General features: G+C 33.9%; 10 protein-coding genes across 10 annotated transcripts; 6 read left to right on the top strand and 4 right to left on the bottom strand.

Moving 5' to 3' along the window:
• Positions 1 to 1,472: 1,472 nt before the first annotated feature.
• Positions 1,473 to 2,200, top strand: RO3G_00589 (uncharacterized protein; the record flags this gene model as incomplete). Its single annotated transcript, XM_067655180.1, has 2 exons — positions 1,473 to 1,558; positions 1,609 to 2,200. 2 exons carry the CDS (start codon positions 1,473 to 1,475, stop codon positions 2,198 to 2,200), a joined length of 678 nt encoding a protein of 225 aa, XP_067511281.1.
• A 504-nt stretch (positions 2,201 to 2,704) lies between these two features.
• Positions 2,705 to 4,736, bottom strand: RO3G_00588 (uncharacterized protein; the record flags this gene model as incomplete). The annotated part of the gene is made up of 8 exons (XM_067655179.1): positions 2,705 to 3,057; positions 3,146 to 3,443; positions 3,496 to 3,689; positions 3,832 to 3,906; positions 3,989 to 4,410; positions 4,511 to 4,549; positions 4,623 to 4,632; positions 4,727 to 4,736. The coding sequence occupies 8 exons, from the start codon at positions 4,734 to 4,736 to the stop codon at positions 2,705 to 2,707; spliced, it is 1,401 nt and encodes a 466-aa protein (XP_067511280.1).
• Positions 4,737 to 5,795: 1,059 nt separating this feature from the next.
• On the top strand, positions 5,796 to 7,405 carry RO3G_00587 (uncharacterized protein; the record flags this gene model as incomplete). Its single annotated transcript, XM_067655178.1, has 4 exons — positions 5,796 to 6,227; positions 6,345 to 6,683; positions 6,761 to 6,827; positions 6,984 to 7,405. 4 exons carry the CDS (start codon positions 5,796 to 5,798, stop codon positions 7,403 to 7,405), a joined length of 1,260 nt encoding a protein of 419 aa, XP_067511279.1.
• A 1,113-nt stretch (positions 7,406 to 8,518) lies between these two features.
• On the bottom strand, positions 8,519 to 9,004 carry RO3G_00586 (uncharacterized protein; the record flags this gene model as incomplete). Its single annotated transcript, XM_067655177.1, has 1 exon — positions 8,519 to 9,004. The coding sequence occupies one exon, from the start codon at positions 9,002 to 9,004 to the stop codon at positions 8,519 to 8,521; it is 486 nt and encodes a 161-aa protein (XP_067511278.1).
• A 3,307-nt stretch (positions 9,005 to 12,311) lies between these two features.
• On the bottom strand, positions 12,312 to 12,728 carry RO3G_00585 (uncharacterized protein; the record flags this gene model as incomplete). The annotated part of the gene is made up of 1 exon (XM_067655176.1): positions 12,312 to 12,728. One exon carries the CDS (start codon positions 12,726 to 12,728, stop codon positions 12,312 to 12,314), a length of 417 nt encoding a protein of 138 aa, XP_067511277.1.
• Positions 12,729 to 14,533: 1,805 nt separating this feature from the next.
• Positions 14,534 to 14,920, bottom strand: RO3G_00584 (uncharacterized protein; the record flags this gene model as incomplete). The annotated part of the gene is made up of 2 exons (XM_067655175.1): positions 14,534 to 14,669; positions 14,763 to 14,920. The coding sequence occupies 2 exons, from the start codon at positions 14,918 to 14,920 to the stop codon at positions 14,534 to 14,536; spliced, it is 294 nt and encodes a 97-aa protein (XP_067511276.1).
• Positions 14,921 to 15,540: 620 nt separating this feature from the next.
• Positions 15,541 to 15,806, top strand: RO3G_00583 (uncharacterized protein; the record flags this gene model as incomplete). The annotated part of the gene is made up of 2 exons (XM_067655174.1): positions 15,541 to 15,589; positions 15,634 to 15,806. 2 exons carry the CDS (start codon positions 15,541 to 15,543, stop codon positions 15,804 to 15,806), a joined length of 222 nt encoding a protein of 73 aa, XP_067511275.1.
• Positions 15,807 to 18,051: 2,245 nt separating this feature from the next.
• Positions 18,052 to 18,807, top strand: RO3G_00582 (uncharacterized protein; the record flags this gene model as incomplete). Its single annotated transcript, XM_067655173.1, has 3 exons — positions 18,052 to 18,122; positions 18,418 to 18,451; positions 18,550 to 18,807. The coding sequence occupies 3 exons, from the start codon at positions 18,052 to 18,054 to the stop codon at positions 18,805 to 18,807; spliced, it is 363 nt and encodes a 120-aa protein (XP_067511274.1).
• Positions 18,808 to 20,261: 1,454 nt separating this feature from the next.
• RO3G_00581 (uncharacterized protein) lies at positions 20,262 to 20,892 on the top strand (the record flags this gene model as incomplete). The annotated part of the gene is made up of 3 exons (XM_067655172.1): positions 20,262 to 20,345; positions 20,486 to 20,509; positions 20,560 to 20,892. The coding sequence occupies 3 exons, from the start codon at positions 20,262 to 20,264 to the stop codon at positions 20,890 to 20,892; spliced, it is 441 nt and encodes a 146-aa protein (XP_067511273.1).
• A 541-nt stretch (positions 20,893 to 21,433) lies between these two features.
• On the top strand, positions 21,434 to 21,981 carry RO3G_00580 (uncharacterized protein; the record flags this gene model as incomplete). The annotated part of the gene is made up of 2 exons (XM_067655171.1): positions 21,434 to 21,647; positions 21,701 to 21,981. 2 exons carry the CDS (start codon positions 21,434 to 21,436, stop codon positions 21,979 to 21,981), a joined length of 495 nt encoding a protein of 164 aa, XP_067511272.1.
• Positions 21,982 to 22,408: the final 427 nt, after the last annotated feature.

Here is a 22,408-nt window from a genome sequence, read left to right as displayed (position 1 = left end):
AGCACAGAGTACTTGGCGTGCTTTATTATAGATCTAATTGGTATCTGATATTAAAGTTGATGAATATCAGAAAAGGTCTCCAAATAAAAAATATGATGCTTTTGCTTTAATAGATTTTATTGAAGCCACAAGGGCGTAATTGTCATTATCCTCGGTTCTAATTATTGGCCTAGATTGTGAAATGAAACGTGTATGAGGCTCGCGAGTCCCTGATATTGGAACAATGGTTTGTGCGTCATTATATGAATATGACCCTTAGAAGTCGCCGCTTGTGTTACTGCTATCAACTGTAAATTTATTCAAGGAGAAACATTTTTTTTGTATAAAACGTGGCAATTTTAAAGGAGTAAAGCAAATATGTGTAGAAAGAGAGATAATCAGATATAAAATTAAATTACGTAGCTTCTGCTCTATTGAATTATCCTCCTTTTTATGGATGATAGAAAAAGAAAGTATGTTTCGATGACAATTCTGAATAGTTTTTTATTGAAGCTCCATTAGATTATAAAACATAATCCTTTCAATATAACTTAATACATATTGGGTTCACAAAATTTTAAATTGAATGTCTTTTTTAGGTATTGTGATATCTAACTTCTTTAGACTTGCCTTGATAAACTAATAGAATAGTGAATTTAACGAGTTCTTTCTACTTGATAAATGGGGATGAAGATCTTAATCGTTGATTTTATTTTCAATCAATTAAAGAAAGAAGATAAGCAATGCATAGTCCATAAACCCTTGGGAGATTTCCATCGAAACAATTGTAGTTTTACCTGCAATAGCATTGAATCAATAAGAATATTTAATTTGGCAAGTGATTTGATGCAATCTTATTGCTTCGTCTATTTTTATTGTGGCAAATCTGATATATTTTCGGTTAGTATGCGATCTCATTTCATATAAAACCAATAAATAAATAAACATAGATCTTTCCTTTCTGTACTTTATTGTTGAACACATCTTTCTTTCTACATCAGCAAAACTCATCTAAAAAGGAAAGTAACCTGTGATATTCCTTCATCAGACATAAATTTTTAATTATAAAGGAGAAGTAAATAGATTAAAGTTTTGTAAGAAAACATGGATAAGTCTGGCTTTTTCCACGTTGACCAGCACGTTGTTCACTATTTCTGTTTTGGCAATGCAGGGCGAAGTTGCTCAGGGAAAAAAGGGATGTGCAGGGGGAGAAAGGAGTAGGGCCACGATCCACGTTGTTTTAAATCAGTGCGCTCACTCACTCTTTCTTTTTTTTTTATCCCTTGGAATTTAAACAATTATGAAATGATATAAATACACCACTATTTTTTCAACTTTTTCCCTTTTTTTTTCATATTCTCTTTTATTATTAAGTTATGTGTAACAACGATTCAGTTTTGTCGATCAAAGACGCCTCAGGCAGACATGTTAGCCTTTTGAATGAAAATGCAACAATACCACATTCTTCGACTACGTTCAAAATTCACTCATTGATGCCTTCTTTAAGCCCTACTACTATTACTTCCAAAAGAAAATATCATTGTACTGAGCCTGGATGTAATAAAAGCTTCACTACCAGGTAATGAAAATTATATTGATTGGTAACCAATCAATTAACATTTAATATAGTGGCCACCTTGCACGTCACAATAGGATCCATACAGGAGAAAAGAACTTTCATTGTCTTCACCCTGGTTGCCCTAGTCGATTTTCTCGCCAAGATAACATGATGCAACATTATCGTACCCATCTTTCCCAAAAGGCACGTCGCCAACAACAACAGTTAAAAAAAGCCGTTCAAAAGACATCTGTTTATTGTCACTCTCAAGAAAACTCAATGAGACCAACGACAAGACCTCGTAGATCGACTACTATGCCCAGTTTGCCTTACCCCATGTTTGATACCAATCAAGACAGACCTATCGTTCGTCCTAGAAGAGCTTTATCAACTTCTTCTACTTGTTCTTCAGCCACTTCTTCATCTTTCATCTCATCGCCTTATTCATCTCCTCAGTTCAACCATATCCTCCCACCTCCCACCGCATCTTTCCATTCATATCCACCCGCTCCTTACCCACAATACCCTCATCATCATCAACGTCAAACTGTAGAACCAAACAAGTTTACACTTCCACAACCAGCCCATTGGGATTCAAAACCGTCTGAAAAATCCCTTTCAAGTCTTTTACATCTGGCTAACATTGTCAGTACTTTTGGTTAAACAAAAGACAAACAGTATTCATCACTCCTTTTTTCTATATATTCTCCCTCACACAAAAAACATGTTTATGGTGATCACACTTTCACACTCATTTTCAAGGAATTTTTTTTTTATTTATGCAACAACTACAATATCTCACTTCCTTTCATTGTACTTTATTCTTCATTGGATATAACTGTATTATATTTCCTCTTTTCTGTATTATTGATGTATGCTTTTTCCTTTTATATTTTTATTCATGACAATCGTTTATTTATATATTTATGTTTACAATAGCAAGTGGTAGCAATTTTCATTATAGAGTTAAATAAAACAATTGATTTTCTATACATCAGGGGCTAAATTGAACCCTTTTAGTGTCACCATCAAGGCTGTGTAAAATTACTGCTTTTTTCCTTCGAAAAGGAGACCCCTTGGAAAACGTTGTGCATTTTTCGATAGAAATCTTTTTTATTTTTTTTTATTTACACAATTTTGCTATTATTATTTATATTATTGTTACTATTATTTTAAATGGTTCGGGGCATTGTGAAATAATGTCTTCCACATGTAGGCTTCAGATAATAACAACTCGACATCTCTTTTTTGCCACCCTTGAGTAGGTAACTGTTGAAGAAAAATCATGATGCCTTGAAAATCTAACTTTTGTAATTGATTAGACCATTTAACTAAAAAAGCTGCGCACACATAGACGTGAAATTCAGAAAATCCTTCAGATGACCCTTCAGCCAAATAAGTATCCCACATACGTATCGTGCTACGTAAAGGCAACTCTCGCATCAATAAACAATTCATCCAACGGAAAGCGAATTGAATAAATTCTATCCCTTCATTTTGTAAATGCTGAGTTAATCGAGCTGTTAAAAAAGTGTTATTTAAACTTGCTTCACTCCTTTTTTTTCGGATCAATTTTCTCCTTTTTTTTTTTTTTCTTTCTTTTTTTACCATCTATGCGTGAAACTAGTTCCTTTAATGTCAATATTTGTCTTTGAATACCAGGTTGAGCAAATGTATAATTATCTTGTATGCCATCCAATAGTTTGGATAGGCACCAAAAGCTATCTGCTTCAATAACAGACAATATTTCCTTTTCTAATTTACTGAGGTTGTATTGTTCGGGATCTTCATCAATATATGCAGACAAAAATACTTCAAATATTGGTGTTACCAAGTCATTAATCCCTTGTACATAACCACTTGCTGGATGTCGGATAGCCCATTGATATAGTATTCTTTCTAAACACTTTTTTTTGTGTTAAGAAGATTCTAAAAAAGAGAGAAATGAATAATCTTACCAACTGTGTTGCTTCATTTTGGTAAAGAGGAATGCCGGGATTCGTTCTGGGTATATCGATATGGATTTGGTGCCACAAGGCTTGGTCTAGTCCTGCCGTTCCTCTTGAGTAAGTGACCGCCACGCTGTCCAAATACTCTTTTCGTTTTCTTGCCAACGTTGCCTCTCTTCTTGCTGAGTTACAAGGCAAGTAGCCTAATAGAAGCTGCCATGCTATCATTCTCAGCTCTTCAGGTATTCCACTCCAACTCAGAGATCTTAATGCAGCTACTCCTCCCCAAAAAAAGATACTTAAGCATGTTTCCTTTATCTACTCTTTTTTTTTTTTAATAAATACCCAGGTCAACATTTGATACTGATAAAACATCCTTGAACTTTTTTGCTCTTGCTGGATCCTTTGTTTCCTCAACATCTAACCATTTTAATAAAAATGTAGGATCTATTTGTTTTATAAGCATTTTTGGATATACATCTTCTCCTTATTTTTTTTTAACCTAACAATAAGTCTTGAACATATTCTTTGATACCGTTTGGATTTGTAGGCTTCTTCTTTTTCTTTTTCGTACTATCTGGTATGGATACTGTTTCTGTTTCTTGTGGAACCACTTTACTGGTACCCAGTGAAGCAACATTCTGGATATCATCACTCCATTCATCATTTGTGTCTTGTAAGAATGCATTGAAGGATTTTGATGTATTCCTCGAATGATCTTTCTTTGTAATCGTCTTTTGTTCGCCTTTCTCTTGGTGGTTGGATTGGTTTAATATGTTTTGTTGCTGCTGTTGTTGAACATACATATTTGCTGGCGTATTTTGCTTTGCTATCAATAAACTGTTGTACGTGTATTTGGCTCCATTCATAACCAGTTTTTTGTTATCTTGGCCATTGCTAGGTATATTAGGAACAATGCTAACACTAAATGTATTTTTAATCTTTTCAATTCATTCTTCTTTTTCCCTCTCTCTTTTTTTAGCTGAGCAAGCAAAAAAACTCATTCTGCTTTATTCATATATACCTTCCTGGTAATTTTAAGCTTCGACGTTTCCAAAAAGATCTAACAAAGTTTACATGTCAGTACGGATGAAGAAGAACGTAAAGAAGAGTAGAAGTGAAGGACTTTTCTTTACTTTTGTATTTCTAAAAGATAAGCAAAAAGTTGGAAATAAAAAGAAAACAAGAAAATGTAAGAAAGTTTTTTTTTTTTTTTTCTAATTGTTCATGATTTGCTTACGTTGTTCCATGGGAAAGCTGGATTGCCTTTAAGCATAAAAAGAGTGGAAAAAAAAAGGATTGGACTTGGTGTCCGTTGAATAAGCTGCAATTTAAAAGATCATGAATTAAAATAGCGGTAAAGTCACACACCCTACTATCCTTATTATCCTTATCAAGGTTCTCAGTCCTCTAAATAGAGATCAATCCTTCTCTCGGTGCGATCTTGTGTTGGTCAGCAGAAAGGATATGTTAAATTTGCTGTCCATAGTACAAATGTTTAGCCTGCTCGTGGATTCAGCTAGCTTTTTGAATAACTATCATAATTTCTTTAGCAGTTTGATGATTACCTTAGCATTCACAAAAAAGACAGCGTTGATGGATTTTATCTGGCTATTTAGACAGCCTTTTATACTATCCTTTGAAGCATGGGATAGAAAGAGAAAAAAAAGTAAAATCCAAGACTTTGGCTTCTGATCAGCTCAAAATCTGGATCTAGATTCGACTGACTACTTATAGCTGTTCTTAGATTAGCTGCTGCAAAAATTCAGGAAGCATATACATAGTATGTCTCAGCTGTCGGCAAAGGTAAAATGCATGTGAGGATTTATGAATTCTGAATCAATAAAGAGGCTTTAGTCATCATACTAGATAGATAGAACACTATCATAAATGCGTGATGACTATACAAAACATTAATAAATTAGACTCTGCAATTTTTATTTATATCTCAACATATGTGGCAGCTTCTATCTGGGCTGTTATGATGGTGTTTTGGTTGAATAGGTGATACACACACTTGGGATATTTGCTTGCTTTTAACTGTACTCTTCTCTTTCTGGCCATGATTATGTAGAGGAAAAATTTACGGATAGAAAAATATTCAATATTACAGATAGTAGATATGTCAATAAATTTACTTTATAAAGCTTTAATAGCTAACATCTGAGGAAAAAAAAAAGCAAACAGTTGTATTCATCATCGTGTGATTTCATCCAGCAACCTGTGACAGTTTTCAAGGCTGCTGACCCCGCTGTTCTTTTTTCTGTTTTTCTAATTTTTTTTTTTTTGCAAGTGAAAAACTTCCTCCCATGTTGAGAGTGACGCAGAAATTACTAGCAAAAGCCCAAACATGTACTCATCTGACTAAGCATGTCAAAAGAGTAGAGCCATTTTCTGCCACTATTCGCTGGAAACATACCGATACGACTTATAAAGGTGTCTTTGCCCCATTTCTTTCACCTAGTCAAGAAGAAATTGAAGAAGATAGAGCTCGGCAGTACTATCCTCGTTTGACAGCTTATGATACAGCCAAATACACCTCCCCACCTAAACGCGCCCGGATGCTTGTGCGCGACTTCATTGACGATTCTCTTTATAATCCAAACTACGGTTATTTTTCAAAACAGGCTGTTATTTTTTCACCAGAGACCGATTTCGATTTTAATTCAATGCGCGATCATTTAGAATTTATGAACATTTTGGGTCAATTATATAGAGATATGGAAAGTGAAGCGGATGAGGTAGATGAAGTTGCAAGACAAGTATGGCATACACCTACAGAGCTTTTTAAGGTGAAAAAAAGAAAAAGAAAAAGAAAAAAAAAAAGGCTATTTTGTTTATTACTTTACTATTTATAGCCTTGGTATGGTTACGCTGTTGCAAAATACTTGGTATCAGAATATAAATTAAACCTCTTTCCTCATAAGGACTTGATTATCTATGAAATGGGTGCAGGTAATGGTACCTTGATGATGAACATATTGGACTATATCCAGCAAAATGAACCTGCTGTCTATCAAAGAACGCAATATAATATCATTGAAATCTCTGGTCAATTAGCTGAAAGACAAACTCTACGACAAGACACAAGAGACCTCAAAGATCGACATAAATGTGTAAAGATTGTCAACCAGAGCATCTTTGATTGGAAAATTCATGTGCCTGATCAATGCTTCTTTTTAGGCATGGAAGTTATTGTAAGTGTTTTTTATAAAAAACTTTGAGAGCAAACTATAACATACAAATACATTGAACTAATAAAATATAAATTTAGGATAATTTTGCTCATGATTTGATTCGATACGACCTCAATACCTTAACACCTTACCAGGCATTAGTCAGTACAGATGCAAAAGGTGATTATAGTGAATTATACGAACCAGTTGGAAACGACTCATTGATTAGCAAATATCTATCGTTAAGAAGCCAGACCAGATATCGATCACCTATTCTCTCCAACCAGCTTTGGCTAAAGTTTTTAAAATCATTACCTTTAGCTCCTAATATGACATCTGCTGAATTTATTCCTACTAAGTTATTTATGCTATTAGAGACCCTAAAAACTTATTTCCCCAAGCACAGACTTTTACTTTCTGATTTCTCTTCCCTGCCTGATTCAGTTGAAGGCGTAGACGCTCCTGTTGTCCAGACCCGTTATAGAGGCACCATGGTTCCTTGCTCCACTTATATGGTTCAACCAGGCTGGTTTGATATCTTCTTCCCTACAAATTTTGAATTATTAAGGGACATGTATCTTTTGGTCTGCCGTGGATCAAGTGCTGGCAACGATAAATCAGTGAAAGTATTGACACATCGCGAGTTCTGTGAACGATATGGTGATATTGAAAGTACAACAACTAAAAGTGGAGAAAATCCAATGCTCATGTACTATGAAAATATGAAAATGATTTTGACATAAAAATGTAAAATAAATTCGCCTGATTCATTAAATTAGAAAGCAAAAAAAAGGGCCTTTTCTACTTGGATAAATAAAAAAGTAGCGTATAAATGGAACAGCGATACTTTTCACGTTTCACTATGCATGTTGATCAGAAGAAGTGAGGTGTACTTTCATTCGTTAAGCATGGTATTTCATTAGTAAAAATTTAAAAAAATTAGAATGTAAGTAATTTCAGTTATTCTACAAAGGAGGTACTGGGTATTATCATCTTTTCTTGAATAAGCGCGCATTTTTCCCCATGAAACAATCATTTCTCATTTTTATCTTTCATCTAAAAAGCCTATGGTTATACGATTTAAATTAAAAACATAATTACATATGTATTTCCAAGCCTGATTCATACCGATTACTTTATATCCCAGTTTCTGAACCAAGTTTCAATTGGAAAATAGTTCATGTTTGCATTCCTGTCCTTCATCTGAAATTGAATTTGGGCCAATCCCAGTACCACAGAGGCTACAAGTTGTCATCCATCATCAATTGGATTTTTTTATTTTGAAATGATAGCCGAACTTAATAAAAAGATTATTTACTACGGTAATGGTGCTTTTGTACAAGGAAATTAATTCCAGTTTTATTTAATCTTTTAAATGACATTTTTTTTTGTATAAGGTGTTTATTCATATGCCATACAACAACGGACACTGTTAACATTGTATGTCAAATTTTACAAAGTAAAGAAGAATATAAGGAATAAAGAAAGTTGCATATATAAATTGCAAATTAATGGAGGGATTTGCTTGATGTTATAGTCTATTCTCTTAGATACCAATATGAGGAAGAAAGAAGGCTAGATACTGAAGTAAATCAGAAATAAAACAAATTTTCTTGTTGATAGAACAGTACTTTATTGAAATTGTGAGCTTGATAATATATGCATAAAAAGCAAAGCTTACGTTCTCTCGTGTGAAATATGTGCTAATAAGTATTATAGCGAATTTGATTGTTGTAAGACGCTTGAAAGAAAAGAAAATAAAAAACCAAAGAAAAGGCTTTAAAAGAGAAAATACAGAGTATTAAAAGGAAGTGGATTAAGGAAAATATATGAGTAAATCAGTAGGCGTCATTAAGTCATTGAAGCTGTTCATGTAAATGAGTGAAGTAGTTAATGATCGTACTGATGATAGCGATTGGAAAGAAAGAAGTGACTTGAAAGATTGAAGACCAGTGGACTTGCCAAATGCCTTGAAGAGTGTATCCATACATTTGTTCAAAGGAAAGTGGGATGAGAGGTAACGAAGGATCACAAAGATTTGAGCTGGATGTGCAAGGTCTATCGGAAAGGAGAATGTGAAGGACATACTGTAAAGAAGGATTGACATAGGCGGTAAGAATGAGAAGCCACATAGTGTACTTTGGCGGACATGGACAAATGAAATGAGCGATAGTATTGGAAGTTGGAGGATGGGGTTTAGAACAAATGGTGCAATTAGGTGACGCATGGTGACTAGGAATGAATTCTTTAGGATTTCTTGACAAGGCATTTTCTTGTGAAGAAGATGGAACCAGATGGTGCGAGAAGGGAGCGGAATATAGAGATATCAGAAATTCTTCCATTGTTTTGGTGAAAGAGGATGAGGAGGACTAGTTGTTGGAGGAGGTAGTAGTGTTTTATAGTGCTTGATGGATGAAACATTGCTGACAGATTGTGATGTACATTAAATGATGTTAAAGACCAAAGAAGTGAGATTGAAACGCTGGTGAAAAGTGAGAATGGATGGAGATTGGAGACGTAGTCCTGGTTGAATTGGATAAAGGAATGTAAAGCATGATACTTGGTAGTTATAATATAAAAACAGTAAGAAGTCAGTAGCTAACTGTTATATAATAGTAAAAATAATTAAGGAATAGCAACAAAGATCAAGAGACAGTTTAAGAACTTATTGAGACTGACCTTTATTTCAGTTTAAGTAAAAATTATCCTAATTGAAGGCAGGTATTTACATCTTATTGAGTGAGTAGCTTGGTATCTTCTATTGTAAGCGTTCTTCTAATATTCAGGTGCTTTATCAAGTGTCATCTATAATTATGATTATGAAAGCTTTTTATATATTCTTTTGTATGTCTGTCATAGATTATCTTTTTATTATGGGAATTCCTCACTGATTTGAATAATGTTATTTTACGCGTTATTTCAATTACGTGAAAGATTAGAAACATTCCTGACATTGGATTGGATTTCTGACAATAGGAAAAGACCTTGTTATTTTAGTTGTTACTTCTTCTTATCAAAGAACCATCATTAATACAATGCAAATTCTAAAAGGGTATGATTAAATGGGATTGATTGTATAACTCTATTTAAATAAATTTGTATTTTATTTTATTTATGATCTTGTATTAAGACTTATATTTATCAATGTCAACTAAAAGCAGTTACTCTTCTATCACAACCTTCGTTATAAAACTAAAACTCATCACTTTTTTTCGAGAAAAATGAAATATTTTGACACACAATTTAATCATTTTGAAAGATAAGAATATACCAAGGGAGAAGATACTCTTTTTGATGAAGATGATAACCATAGCAAAGGCAAGAAATACCAACTGGAATAACCAATGCAAATTTTATTAATTCACTTCAATTGCAACGAGAACTAAGACTGATTGAAAAAACCTACTTCGTTCAATCAGTACTAGAAGATAGAGTCCAAAGATGGTTGTTAAGGTAAAGGTTGCTTGTAAATACAAAAATAATCCCTTGGAGAGGAGAAATATTTCTGTAATAAGGAGTGAAAAAATAAAAAAATAAAAGATGAAGCTTTAAAGTAAAAACTCGAATGAAATTGAATCCAAAAATGAATCAAAAAACCAATATTGTTTATTAGCTTTACAATTGACAATTATTTATGTCTTTTCAGATGTCAATTGAATACATTAAATTATTAAAAAATAAAGATAAAAAGATTAACAAAAATAAGACATACAATAAATAAACATTCGGTTACTAATACAAATGATGGTGATAACAAAACAATATACGGGATGTTGCTTGACGAGAGATGAAGGCACCCAAAAGGCCAGAAAATATCCAAATAAGGAAAAATTAATCTAGCCAACTGGATTGCTTGGCGTTATAGCCATCGAAACCTACTTTTGAACTGCTACAGCGCCACATCCCTTTTCCTATAAAATAATTTTCTTTTTCCTTTTCATTTCTTATTACCTCTTTTACTATCATATAATATTCTTTCTATACTAAAGAATTCATCATCCAGAAGTATGTTAATCGATTTCACATGATCATCACGCGCTGCGAGGTCAAGACGAGTTTACTCCGCAAATGGTCAGTATCATATCAACATCCTCCATTAAACTCGCCTTAAACCCATCTTGAGAGAGCAGGGAATCTATCTTTTCTTGAATTTTCCCATGCTTTAAAGTATTCATTAGTCTTCGCCGTAGCTACACCTGAGGCCGTATACTTGGATTCTATGAAAGTTTCCAAAGAACCGCCATTTACAGCCTTACAGAAACGTACCCGATTAGGACCTTCCAAAAGATAAATATTATTTTTGACAATTTGAGAAATTGTATAAGGGTTAGACAACTTATCGCTAAGTTTGTTTTCTAGGGTTTCTTCTTTTAACAGCTCTTGTTCACCAATTTGAAAACCTTTTTTAAAATTCATGTACATGAGAATTGTATTGGATCGAACGTTTCTCTTTTACTTTGCCAGATACTTCACTAGCTAATTCCTCTTATTTTCGCCAGTTGTTCTTGGGCAAATTCAATTTTATTAGCCACTTCTGTTTCGTATTCACCTACTACGAAATCTAGGACGGGAGCTTGCCACGTATACGGAGCAACCATTTGGTATCCATAAAGAAGTTGACTAGATGAAAACCCAGTAGCTAAGCTTACCAACGTACGTATTACTAAACGTACTTGAGACAAACACTAGCCCCACTCGTAACGTTCATTCTTATCTCTGACAATTTTAGCGATTGTTTTTCACAGTGTTTGATTAAGCCTGTTGATCTGTGGTCGGAATGCAATAATGGAAACGGAACGACAACCCAATTGACTAAGAACATCTTTAGTATAATGTAAGACGAAGTTAGACCCTCTGTAGTTTGATACACCAAATTGAGCAATGATCGCTTGATAGTAGAACTTCACTGTATTTCTCTCAGTAACGTCAGGAATCAGCATTACCATAGGCCATCTTGGCAAATAGTCCACACTCGATAAAATATGCTTATTACCTCGAGATACTACGTCCAAAGAGCCCATTGCATCACATCCCATCATGAAGAAAGGAGTATACGGTGTTTCGATTGGATTAGCTAGGTTCCTTCATTGAAAGACGGGCCTTGCACGCACTTGACAAATCATACATGCCTTGGTTATCTCCTTGCAAGCTTGAACAACTTTTTTGGGTAACTAAACAGTAGGTTGACTTGTCTAAATAGCTGTTTGACTCCAAAGTAGCCTTCTTGATATATACTTGTGAGTGTTTCTCGTGCGTTACCATCGTGTAAGACTTGTTTGTCCGAGGGCTTTTCCATCAAGTGCTCACCGTGTATCTAGTGCCTATTTACATGCCGTCTAATCTTCCGCTTTATTATCTTATTCGAATCCTTGGGATAAGAGCTACCGTACAAGTAATAGAATATATCCAAGAAACAAGAGAATACCATGGTAAGAAATAGTTAGATTGGTCAATAACGCAAATGTTGAGTATACAAGCATTCTTTATTAGGAAAAGAGCAAGAATTATTTATTGGAGTAGACAATAGATGGATTTGCTTAGCAAAGAATAATAAAAGTAAAAGATAAAGGGAAAAGATTTCTTTTCAAACGTAATAACATTGATGGCAATTTCCCCTTTTTTTATTTTAAAATGTAAATAGCACTGTTACTAAGCAGAACCCCATTGACAACTATAGCAATGGTGAAGTCTTCCATTCCTACAATCGAATTCAACATCACCTCTTCCAATCCAGCCAACACTTCTCCATTCATAAGTTGTGTAGCATTCGAAAGTCATACTGCTCTTATGAACATTGCATGAACCTTTTTCAAAGAAGCATAATTCGAAGGCACTTTTAAGGGCTCTTTCAGATATCAAGTTTGCTTGCTTCCCAGCCACAATTTCAAATCTTCCTGATATATTTCTACCAAGTTTTCTTTGAGGAACTATCTTCAATATAGCATTTTTATCACATGCTGGGTCTGCCAAAACACCTGTTGCGAGCGTGAAGGCAATTAGCAGCAAGACAAGCGTGTTGTTAAATAAGGCTTTAAAAACGTCAATAGATTTTTTTAATGACTGCATCTCCCTATAGTTGTAAAGAAAAGAGAACTTACAAAAAAAAGCGATTGCCGCATTTTTCTTCTTAAATACTTCAATTTTGTGTGAGATTATCCGATATCTCCATGTTATATAATCTAAAGTTATCTCTATTGTCGTATTTACCTTAGCAATTTCCTTAGCGTTGTGTAAAACCACTCAGAAGATCCTTAAACTAATGGTTTGGTTGCATATCGTACACAGCATTTTGTGCTATGTATGACATCCAGCACCCGCATTTTACACCGTACTACCTAAGTCGCAGTATTATATTCTAAGACATATTTTGCACTTAATGGGCTCTCTCTCTCCTGTCTTCACTCAACAAAGAGGTTCAAGAGACTTATCTATTGCCTGACTTGTTTGTTAATTTTATTAATCAAGAGATGTAACACGCCTATCCCATAGAGAACTCATTAAATGCAAACTACATCTTAGAATATAATACTGCGACTTAGGTAGTACGGTGTAAAATGCGGGTGCTGGATGTCATACATAGCACAAAATGCTGTGTACGATATGCAACCAAACCATTAGTTTAAGGATCTTCTGAGTGGTTTTACACAACGCTAAGGGTGTTATTAAAGTAAATAAGACACACACTCTCCTGTCTTCACTCAACAAAGAGGTTCAAGAGATTTATCTATTGCCTGACTTATTTGTTAATTTTATTAATCAAGAGATGTAACACGCCTATTCCACAGGGAGCTGTTTTGTTTACAAAAATAGTAAAAATGGAGGTTTTAATATGACTCAAAATTATATTAATAATATACGTCTACAGTTCATATACTTTTCACAGCGTAGATTTTAATATATATACTGTGTGGATGGCGAAATGCTATATGCTATTATACAGATTTGTTTATAACCTAATATAAATACTTGCTCCTAGTTCATCAGTTTATTTTGGTAGACATATATTCATATTAATAAGTCCACATTTCCATACGTTCGGATTATTAATCTTCAATTATGCATGGTTGTTATACAATGATTATATTTTGAGTGCAATGTGCACCTCCCCCAGTTTGCAAAACATGTGAGAAAGAGTGTGTGAAAAAATATGTTATAGCAATATATGGAATTAAATGTAGCTATCCTGTGAACAATAGTTAGAAAAAAAAAAGTCCATTGTATAAGCAAAAAATTGGAAATGTCTACAGTTGTCTAATTGCGTAATTGATTTCGAAGAAAACCCTAAAAAAAACCCTTTGAGGTAAAAGTATACGGGACAAAAGAAATCAATCGCGAGGCTTTTTAGTCTTTGATTGACGCGAGGTGCTTTTCCTTCTCCAATATAAATGGCTTTGTTCATCATTACCGTTTATTTCTCGCTTACTATTTGTAGTAGCCTCAACACTGAATACAGGTTTTCCATCGGCCTCACGACGTGCACAATATTCTAAGATAGAAACATTACTTTGGAAACTGTCATGAAGTGCTCAAGTATCTTCATTAGAAAGACAACCCTTCCATCTGACCTTATACCCGTAGGCATGCTTACCCTGTCTATCGACCACAATTGCCTGTAGTTCCAATTGCTTTATCATTGGGATCAGGTTCAACATTATCTGATGAGATAAGTACTATATGTGAAGTAGGAATGTTTCTCGGTAAGAGAGCACCAGTTTTATACATGAGTATGTAACTACCATTCTTGGTATAGCTGTGAATAGTATACAGACCTTCATACCGTTCACTCGTTTTATCAGTACGATTGACATTCTTGGTCATCACTTTGCTCTTAAAGGATATTGATCATGTATGATACGATTCTTTCTCCTGAATTAGGTATTGTCATTCTTTTGCGTTTCACTAAACTTTTCACGAAGATCAGGAATGATCATATCCATAATTTCTTTCGGTTTGTCTTCAAGATTCTGAGAGTCAATAGTTTGGTTATGTAATATGGGTTGAATATTACTATAATTAATGAGTTCATTGGGCTGTCTATTAAACATGACACAGAATGGATGCGAATTATATAACCTGGCAAATTTTCAATGCAAATAATACTGTACACTAGGCAAGTAAAGATCCCATTCGTTCTTAACACCATCCAATCGCTTTATAACAATTTGCTTTGCAAGACTTGTGTATCTTTCATTCACTCTATTACCAACTGGATTGTAGGGATTGGATAATCTATGTTCAATACCCGAATGTTTAATCATTTGTTCTATGACTTCAACAATGAATTCTTTGCCATTATCACTTTATATGATTTTTGGAATGCTGATTAGACGAAAGATGTCTACAAATTCTTTAGCAACTGTAATCGCACTTTTATCACGCAAAGGACTTAATACTGTAAATCTTGAAAATAGATCCACTAGTACAAGGAAGAAATTATCGTCTTAGGCAGAGGTGACATTGAATGATCCAATATCAACTGCAAAGTGATCTCCAGGAGCATCAGGAAGTATGCTTTGAGGTGGATAATATCCATGTTTACCAATATGAAACAATCAGCATTTAGGACAATTTTTAATAATATCTAAGGTATCCTCCCTGGGATTATTCCAATGCAATTGTCTACTGTGAACCTCGTCTACAATACTTTTATAGCCAAAATGTCCATTGAAATGTATTTTAAGTAATATCTTATGACGTTCTTCAGGTGGTGGAGTAAGGAAATCAGCCACATTGATCTTACGAAGTAGTAATTCTTTTTGTGCGTCTTCAGCAATTACATCTGTACTATTTATTTTTTTATATTAAAAAAAAAAAAGGCCTAAGTGAGCTCAGAGCATCTTTAATATACCTTAATCGCCATATATCAGATCAAAAAGAAATGAAAAAGGACTCGAAAAATCATCCTTTGGGATCAAAGACAAAAAAAAGTAAGAGGAAGGTGCATGAGTAAGAAGTGAAAATCCTGTCATAGACATCAGTATGAGTTCTGTAGTAACCAATCCAAGAGCCATTTTTCGGGAAAGAGTGGAGGTGAGGGGGACAGTTTTTGATGATGAAGGTGATCGAGCTCAAAAAGAATCAGGCATATGGTGGGCCAGCGGAAAAGCCAAGAGGAAACAGACTGAAAGGAATGTGGTTTGCTAGTAGCTAGTAAGTTCAAAAGGAACGACAAAGGATCTCCAATAGTAGTCGGCATTTGTAACCTTGGATGCGCGTTGGGACATTTTATAGCATGTTTCTTGAAAAGAGAGCGGTCAGGATGCTTGGGACAAGGTTTTGGTTGGCCACTAGGCAGACAATCAAGTCTCCAATGGACACATCTGCTGCGTTCAGAGTAGGACATTGGAAGTCAAAGTATAGGATCCAAGGACAAGGAAGGACAACAAAGAGAGAGCAGCTTAGAATGAGGATCTGATTGTCTTTATAAAAGGTCGCCTTGCAGGAACCCGTTTGACGGATTTAAAGGAACGAGCATAGAGGGCGTCACCTAACCGTGAACAACGCTGTCATAATACTGTTTTCGAAAATTTGTACCATTGGAGTCGACCAAAATGATGCTTAATGTGGGGTAGCAGATGATAAGGAGCACTATAGTGCTTTCCAAATAAATGAAATGTAGAACTCCTGAAATAAGAAAAATAAAGGAATGACCTTTTTGTAACCTATCTTATTACAGCATAAAAATAATAATGACAATAGATGTTCATATGAAAGGCATCTCTCACTTGAAAATTTCAATAATTCTGAGAAGCACATATATATGAGATTTATATCAGCTTGTTGTCAACCATTCGTGGAACAACTGATGATGAAGCAGATAACGAGAAAAATACAACTTAAAAGAACAAAAAAAAAAAAACCAAAATACAAGTTTTTTCAAAAAGCATTGCAAGTCATACTGCAACAGATACTAAGTTCAAAAAAGCAGTATCTTACAGATCATACACTGACAAGCAAATTGCCGATTTTATCTCTTTGACAACTGAGATGATTCCCGTAAAGGATGACACATCAAGAACAAGTCTTACACTTTCTGTTGGATATCGCTTTCGAAAGATGTAGAATGAAAATCAAAAGATTCCTGAGAAGAAGAAAAGAAATCATGCCAAAAAGAATGTGTTGAAAGTGGAGCGTACATTGTTGTGAAGCTTGCCGACAATTTTGCACTCAAGGGTTTAAAACAAATGAAAAAATTTGGTTGAAAAGTATCCAAGCATTTCTATTTCCAAAACAGAAACTTATTGCCTCATTTAAGAGTTCTTCACTTTAGATTTAAAGAAACTAGGAAAACTTACTGAATATCTTGATTCAGATAAAGTTTTCTTAACAAGTCAATCACAACTAGCCCATAAGAACATGAGCTTTACGATGAAATCCTCAATTATAGCAAATGTAGCAAAAATGGATATAAAAATCCAAGCCTCAAAGAGTTCGAGTATCATAACAAGACCATAGATGAAGCGATGGTAGAAAAGCTGAGAGATGGCTTTGATCGACATACAAGGGAAGCTTACTTGTCATCTGTTATAAGGCCACAGTACAAAGATATTTTAATTGAGCATGTCCTCAGGTTATCTGACTTTATTAGAAACGTAATACTTAGACCACAATTATTTGCTAGCTTTTTCTTGGTGAACAATAAAGAATTAGCTAATCACAACTATATGTTCAACAGCAATTTTTGATACTCAGTTTCTCAGCTTATTATGGGAGTGTGTGTGATCGGTTCCAACTTTCTGAACAGTCCAGCTGTGTTTGCTTTTGATGAATTCAAGGCTGGATTCCCCTAAATTATTTTTAGCCGAAAGGATTATTCATGCAAAGGTTATAATGTTGTTTTGTCAGCTGAATGTGCTGTAATAACTACAGCTTATTTAAACATCGTTGCTGAAAACTTTAAAAAAAGGATGCTGTATTATTTTTACGAAAGCATAAAGTTTATTTATCCTGTAAGTTCAAACAAGCGATGTATATGTTATGTACAATATATACCGGTCTTATACTTTAAATAGGAAATGGATATCAAGACCATTAATCAATAATCTTTTGGATATTGCTGACAAAAATTACTGAAAGACAAACCTTTATGGCTAATGTGTCTAAATTTGATTTCTCTTCAAAAAACAAACTAATTAATTATATTTGCAGTAAATTAGAAGAACGGATGATTATGGTACCTACAATCGAGAATTTTTCCGTTGCTCCCACGCAATTTATACCTATACTGGTATATATTGCTAGTTAAGTCGAACAAGAGGCCAAAGATCGTGAAGATCAAAGATCCATGCCTCGGCTAATTAGTGTTTTTCCAATCCCCCATTTAAAGTAAAGATATACAACTATAGATGCTAAATCGTTGGCAAGTAGCACTAAACAATTAAATGTCGATATGAATGGATACAATGACATGCTCAAACTGTTTCATAACGTTTTTGATTCAAGTAAACTTGACTATAAAAGGTACGCATACATACATAGGCATTATGTTCATCACAATGGATGCATCTAGTACTATATATTAATTCTTACAACAAATACTAGTCCAAATAATTCACAGGAGGCACCTGAAAATGAAAGGGATATGTTTTGCTGTCATGCTAGGACAGATGGCTTTGATGATTACCTCCTCTCTGTCAGATCTAAAAAAGATAAAAGTAGTAAAATCAAGATGGAAGTAGAAGACTTTAATGAAAATGAAGTTGAAAAGTAGCTTCAATCAATAACATTAGATTCAGGACGAAAAGATGTTTTATAGCTGTACCATGTTCCGAAACACAGACATCAAGCTTGTAATGCAAGTGCATGTGCTATGAGGGAGCACTTGCTTGAGTGATGTGATGTGCTGACTAGTAATATCCTTGTTTTATAATATTCAGCGGCAAAAAAGGCTTTGGCACGGCCAGAGCAACAAAAGAAGGTAATGTACCACAGACTACAACCAAGAAACATTCGTAGGAGCAATCTACGCTTGACTTTCCAGCCCAAAAATATCGAATCGTGCTATGCAGAGTGGAAGTCAATGGCTACTCTAAATGATATGTTGATGAAACAATGTGTCAAAAACCTTTGCGTTAACAAATGCATACTGTTTGAATTATCTGATCTCTTGGACGATAATGACATTGGAATTCTAGGAATGGATTAGAAATTTACGGATCATAGCTTCAGTAAAATCGTGTGTGTTCAGATATTGCCCCAAGATTTTCTTCTTTTTTTTTTGGATACGCTAGTTATATTTGTCGTTTGAAGATGATTATCAAAGTCACTTTTGCCAAAGAAGTTTGTAGTCTCTTTTTAGCGGCAAGACTAATGTGAATTGCAGGACTTTCGTTATAATATTGATGCATTATTACATTTTAAGGTAGGCTAAATAATGTCTTTTCTTGTATTTACTTTATTATTAAAGTTGTATTTTATGTACTTATTTTTAATATGATTGGTTTATTTTAGACTTATTAAACCAAATTTAGTGTTGTTATAAAATTATAGCTATTTCAATATCGATAACAGTGTTAACTGAATAATTTATTTGGTATAACTCAATAGTCTTCTAGAGCCCATCTTCACATACATTTTCTATATCAAATCATCCTACTATACTATGACAAGCGGAATAGGGGGGTTTTTTTATCTCCACAATAGCATATCACTATATTGGTGATTAAACCAAGTTTACTTTTCGTTTTTTTTTTATTGATCTTTATAAACTTTTAGGTATTTTATTGTTATGACACGGCATTTGTATCTATGAAAACAAGAGAATATATATCAGTCTCGTACATAATCGATTTGCTTTCTATTTATTGTTTCATACCTCTTAACATTGAAGGGAACTTCAAATAAAATACAGCGTCAAGAAAATCAGTATATACATGACCTTGAAACTAAGTTTCATTATGAGAGTATCAGGAAAGAGGCCATTTTATCAAAGCATGTGTCTAAATCAAAAGAAAAGAAAGTGCTTGAGTATTTAAACTATTGTTCATACAAGTCAACGAACTGTTTTCTTAAAGTAATAGAGAGAAAAAAAGCCAAAACTTCAGATAGAGGAACCAATAGCACCAATTTAACATGTGTCTCAGCCCTAGGTGAGGATTTAACTTTCTTTAACCTGAGTAAAAAAAAAAGATGCTCTTCTTTACTTACAGTCATTATCAAGAAGATGGTAAGATTAAGGAAGACAAAAATTAAGTTTTATTCGCTTTCATTCTTATTATATTGTATTTAAAAATTGTCTTGACATAAAAACTTCAAATAATCTTCTTGCGAGCAGATTGCCATAATGAAACAAGCAATACTTTTGACGTATTCCCCTAAGATAGTCATAAAAAGAGGGGATATAAAGAAGTTGGTATACATTCAGATGCTTACAAGTATGCCTTTTTTTTATATAATAAATTTCATTATGCGTTCTAATACAGATCTTTTCCTTTACCCAAATAAAGCAAAAAAAAATTTGATGTTTGAGTTTCAAAATGAAGCAATAGAAAATCAGCATCTTAGATCCAAGATTTCAAAGGTTGTTGTGTCACCCTAGCTTATTTGACCCCCTCCCCTCTCCTTTTATTTTATTTTTTTTCTTTAGACTTTCTTACATTAATGTCCACATCCGCTGAAAAAAAGGCACCCGAACCTACTTTTGTTCAAGCTAAACCTTATAAGGTTGACCTTGAACCCGGAAAAGTAAGTAATGATATAAATTATGTTGCAAAACATCTTTAACGCGTATTTTAATAGGAATATTATTGGTAAAAAAATTTTTTTTTCTCTTTTGACTTTGATATTTACTATATATAAAAAGGTGTACATGTGGTGAATCCAAGACTCAACCATTTTGTGATGGATCTGTAAGTTTTCACTACTGTTTTTAATAAACAATCTAAATTATTGATAACAGCACAGAAAAGAAGGCGTCTTTAAACCCAAAAAGATTGTAGTGGATGAAGCCAAGACTTATTATTTGTGTGGATGTAAATATACTCATGATGAGTTGGGCTTCTGTGATGGTACACACCGTAAAGAAGAAGGCATTCGCAAATACAATGAATTCTTATTGAAAGCAAACAACAGCTTGAAGTTACAAAAGGAAGAAATTATCAAGTCACAGCTGGAGCTTGAGAGCAAGTTGAAAAAGGTTGAAAAGAAGCAAAAGATTGCTAATATCATTGCTGGACTATCTTTATCCCTTGTTATTGCTGGTATTGCAGCTACTAAATATTATCACAAATAAAATTCCCCTTTCATCTCTCCCCACTCTTAACAAAATAGCCTTCATCAACGATATGTGTGACATGTACACAATGCGATAAAGAAAGCAGAAAATCCCAAAAAGCCATTTCATCCAATGGAATTCTTGTATTTTTGTAATTGATTTGTGCAGGGTAATCAATAAAAAGTCCGCGAAACAACCAATGGCAAAAATATGCATCTCACCAATCAACTGTTTTGGCACTTTACTCTTTTTGGCTATTCATCTAATTACAATAGAAAGGGAAAGCGATGCGCAAACCAATGTTTAGTTTTTCTCCTATTTTTCATATTATTATTATTTCAGTTTCATTTATATACAGCATATGACTGAAAATAGCAAGGACAATCTAAAGCTAGGTTTTTTTTTTTCTATTTTATTTTATATTTTTTAGGGAGAGAAATGAATGAAACTAAATTTGTTCTCAGACAGTACACACAGACAGCACAAATAAGTCGAATATTTATTTATTTATTTTTCTTTCTTTCCTTCTCTGTTTAAAACCTCCCTTCTTGTACATATAATGCATATTGAAATAGTCCAAGCAGTTGAATTTCTTGGTAGACTTTTAAATCAAAAAGTAGAACAAGAATCAATAAATACATTTAAAGAAAAATTGGTTGAACTTTTAAAACATCGCTTTCAAGATCATTGGGATCCTCAACAGCCTTATAAAGGAAATGGATATAGAGCCATTTCCAACTTTAACGGACAATTAGACCCTATACTCACCTTGGGTAAATAATGAGATAAAAAAATAGATGAAAAACTAATAGAAGGGAAAATATAGCTTCTATTGAAGTCTCTATTCAACCTTCTTCTATTCATACTCATTTACCTCGTGAATTTGTATTATGGATCGATCCTTTCTCGGTCTCTTATCGAGTAGGAGATCACGGCAATATCATGACATTATTCGAAGATCGTTCTCATGGCAGAATATCGTTTGAAACTCCATCTCCTGTTCTCTTTCAACCAAGAATATCTACACCCATTCGTATCTCACCACCCAACAGTCCTCCAGATAAGGAAAAATCCCGTAATAATAAAGGATTAGTACTTGCCAATTAAAAAAAAAAAAATTAAAATTTTATTCTTGTGGTGAAATCCACTGTCTTATTTTAAGCCAATAATAATTGAAATAATTTCCAATAAGTAGCATAGTCGTAATTGACTGTTGCGAATCATCCATCTTTCTTTCTAATATACCCACTTTACCATAAAATGTACCCACATTGTCCTCAATGTCTTTCAACTTATCATTCAACGCCTTGAGTTCATAATGTAATTTAGCACTGTCATCTTCCATCTCTTTCAGTCGTTGTTCTGTCTCGACTTGATCATTCATTAATTCATGCGATTCTTTTTGGATGACTTCAAACATCTTGTGCCGTTTTTGATAGACTTGCTGGAGATAAGCGGAGGTTGATTCATATTCATCTGCTATACTCGTCAATTCCACCAATTTCTTTTTGAGTGCACGCTGCTGCTGACAAAG

The sequence above is a fragment of the Rhizopus delemar genome, genomic scaffold (assembly GCF_000149305.1).
Source record: "Rhizopus delemar RA 99-880 supercont3.1 genomic scaffold, whole genome shotgun sequence".
Lineage (NCBI taxonomy): Eukaryota > Fungi > Mucoromycota > Mucoromycetes > Mucorales > Rhizopodaceae > Rhizopus > Rhizopus delemar.
Note: the sequence above shows the minus strand (reverse complement) of the source record. Positions and strands in the feature narration are given on the sequence as shown.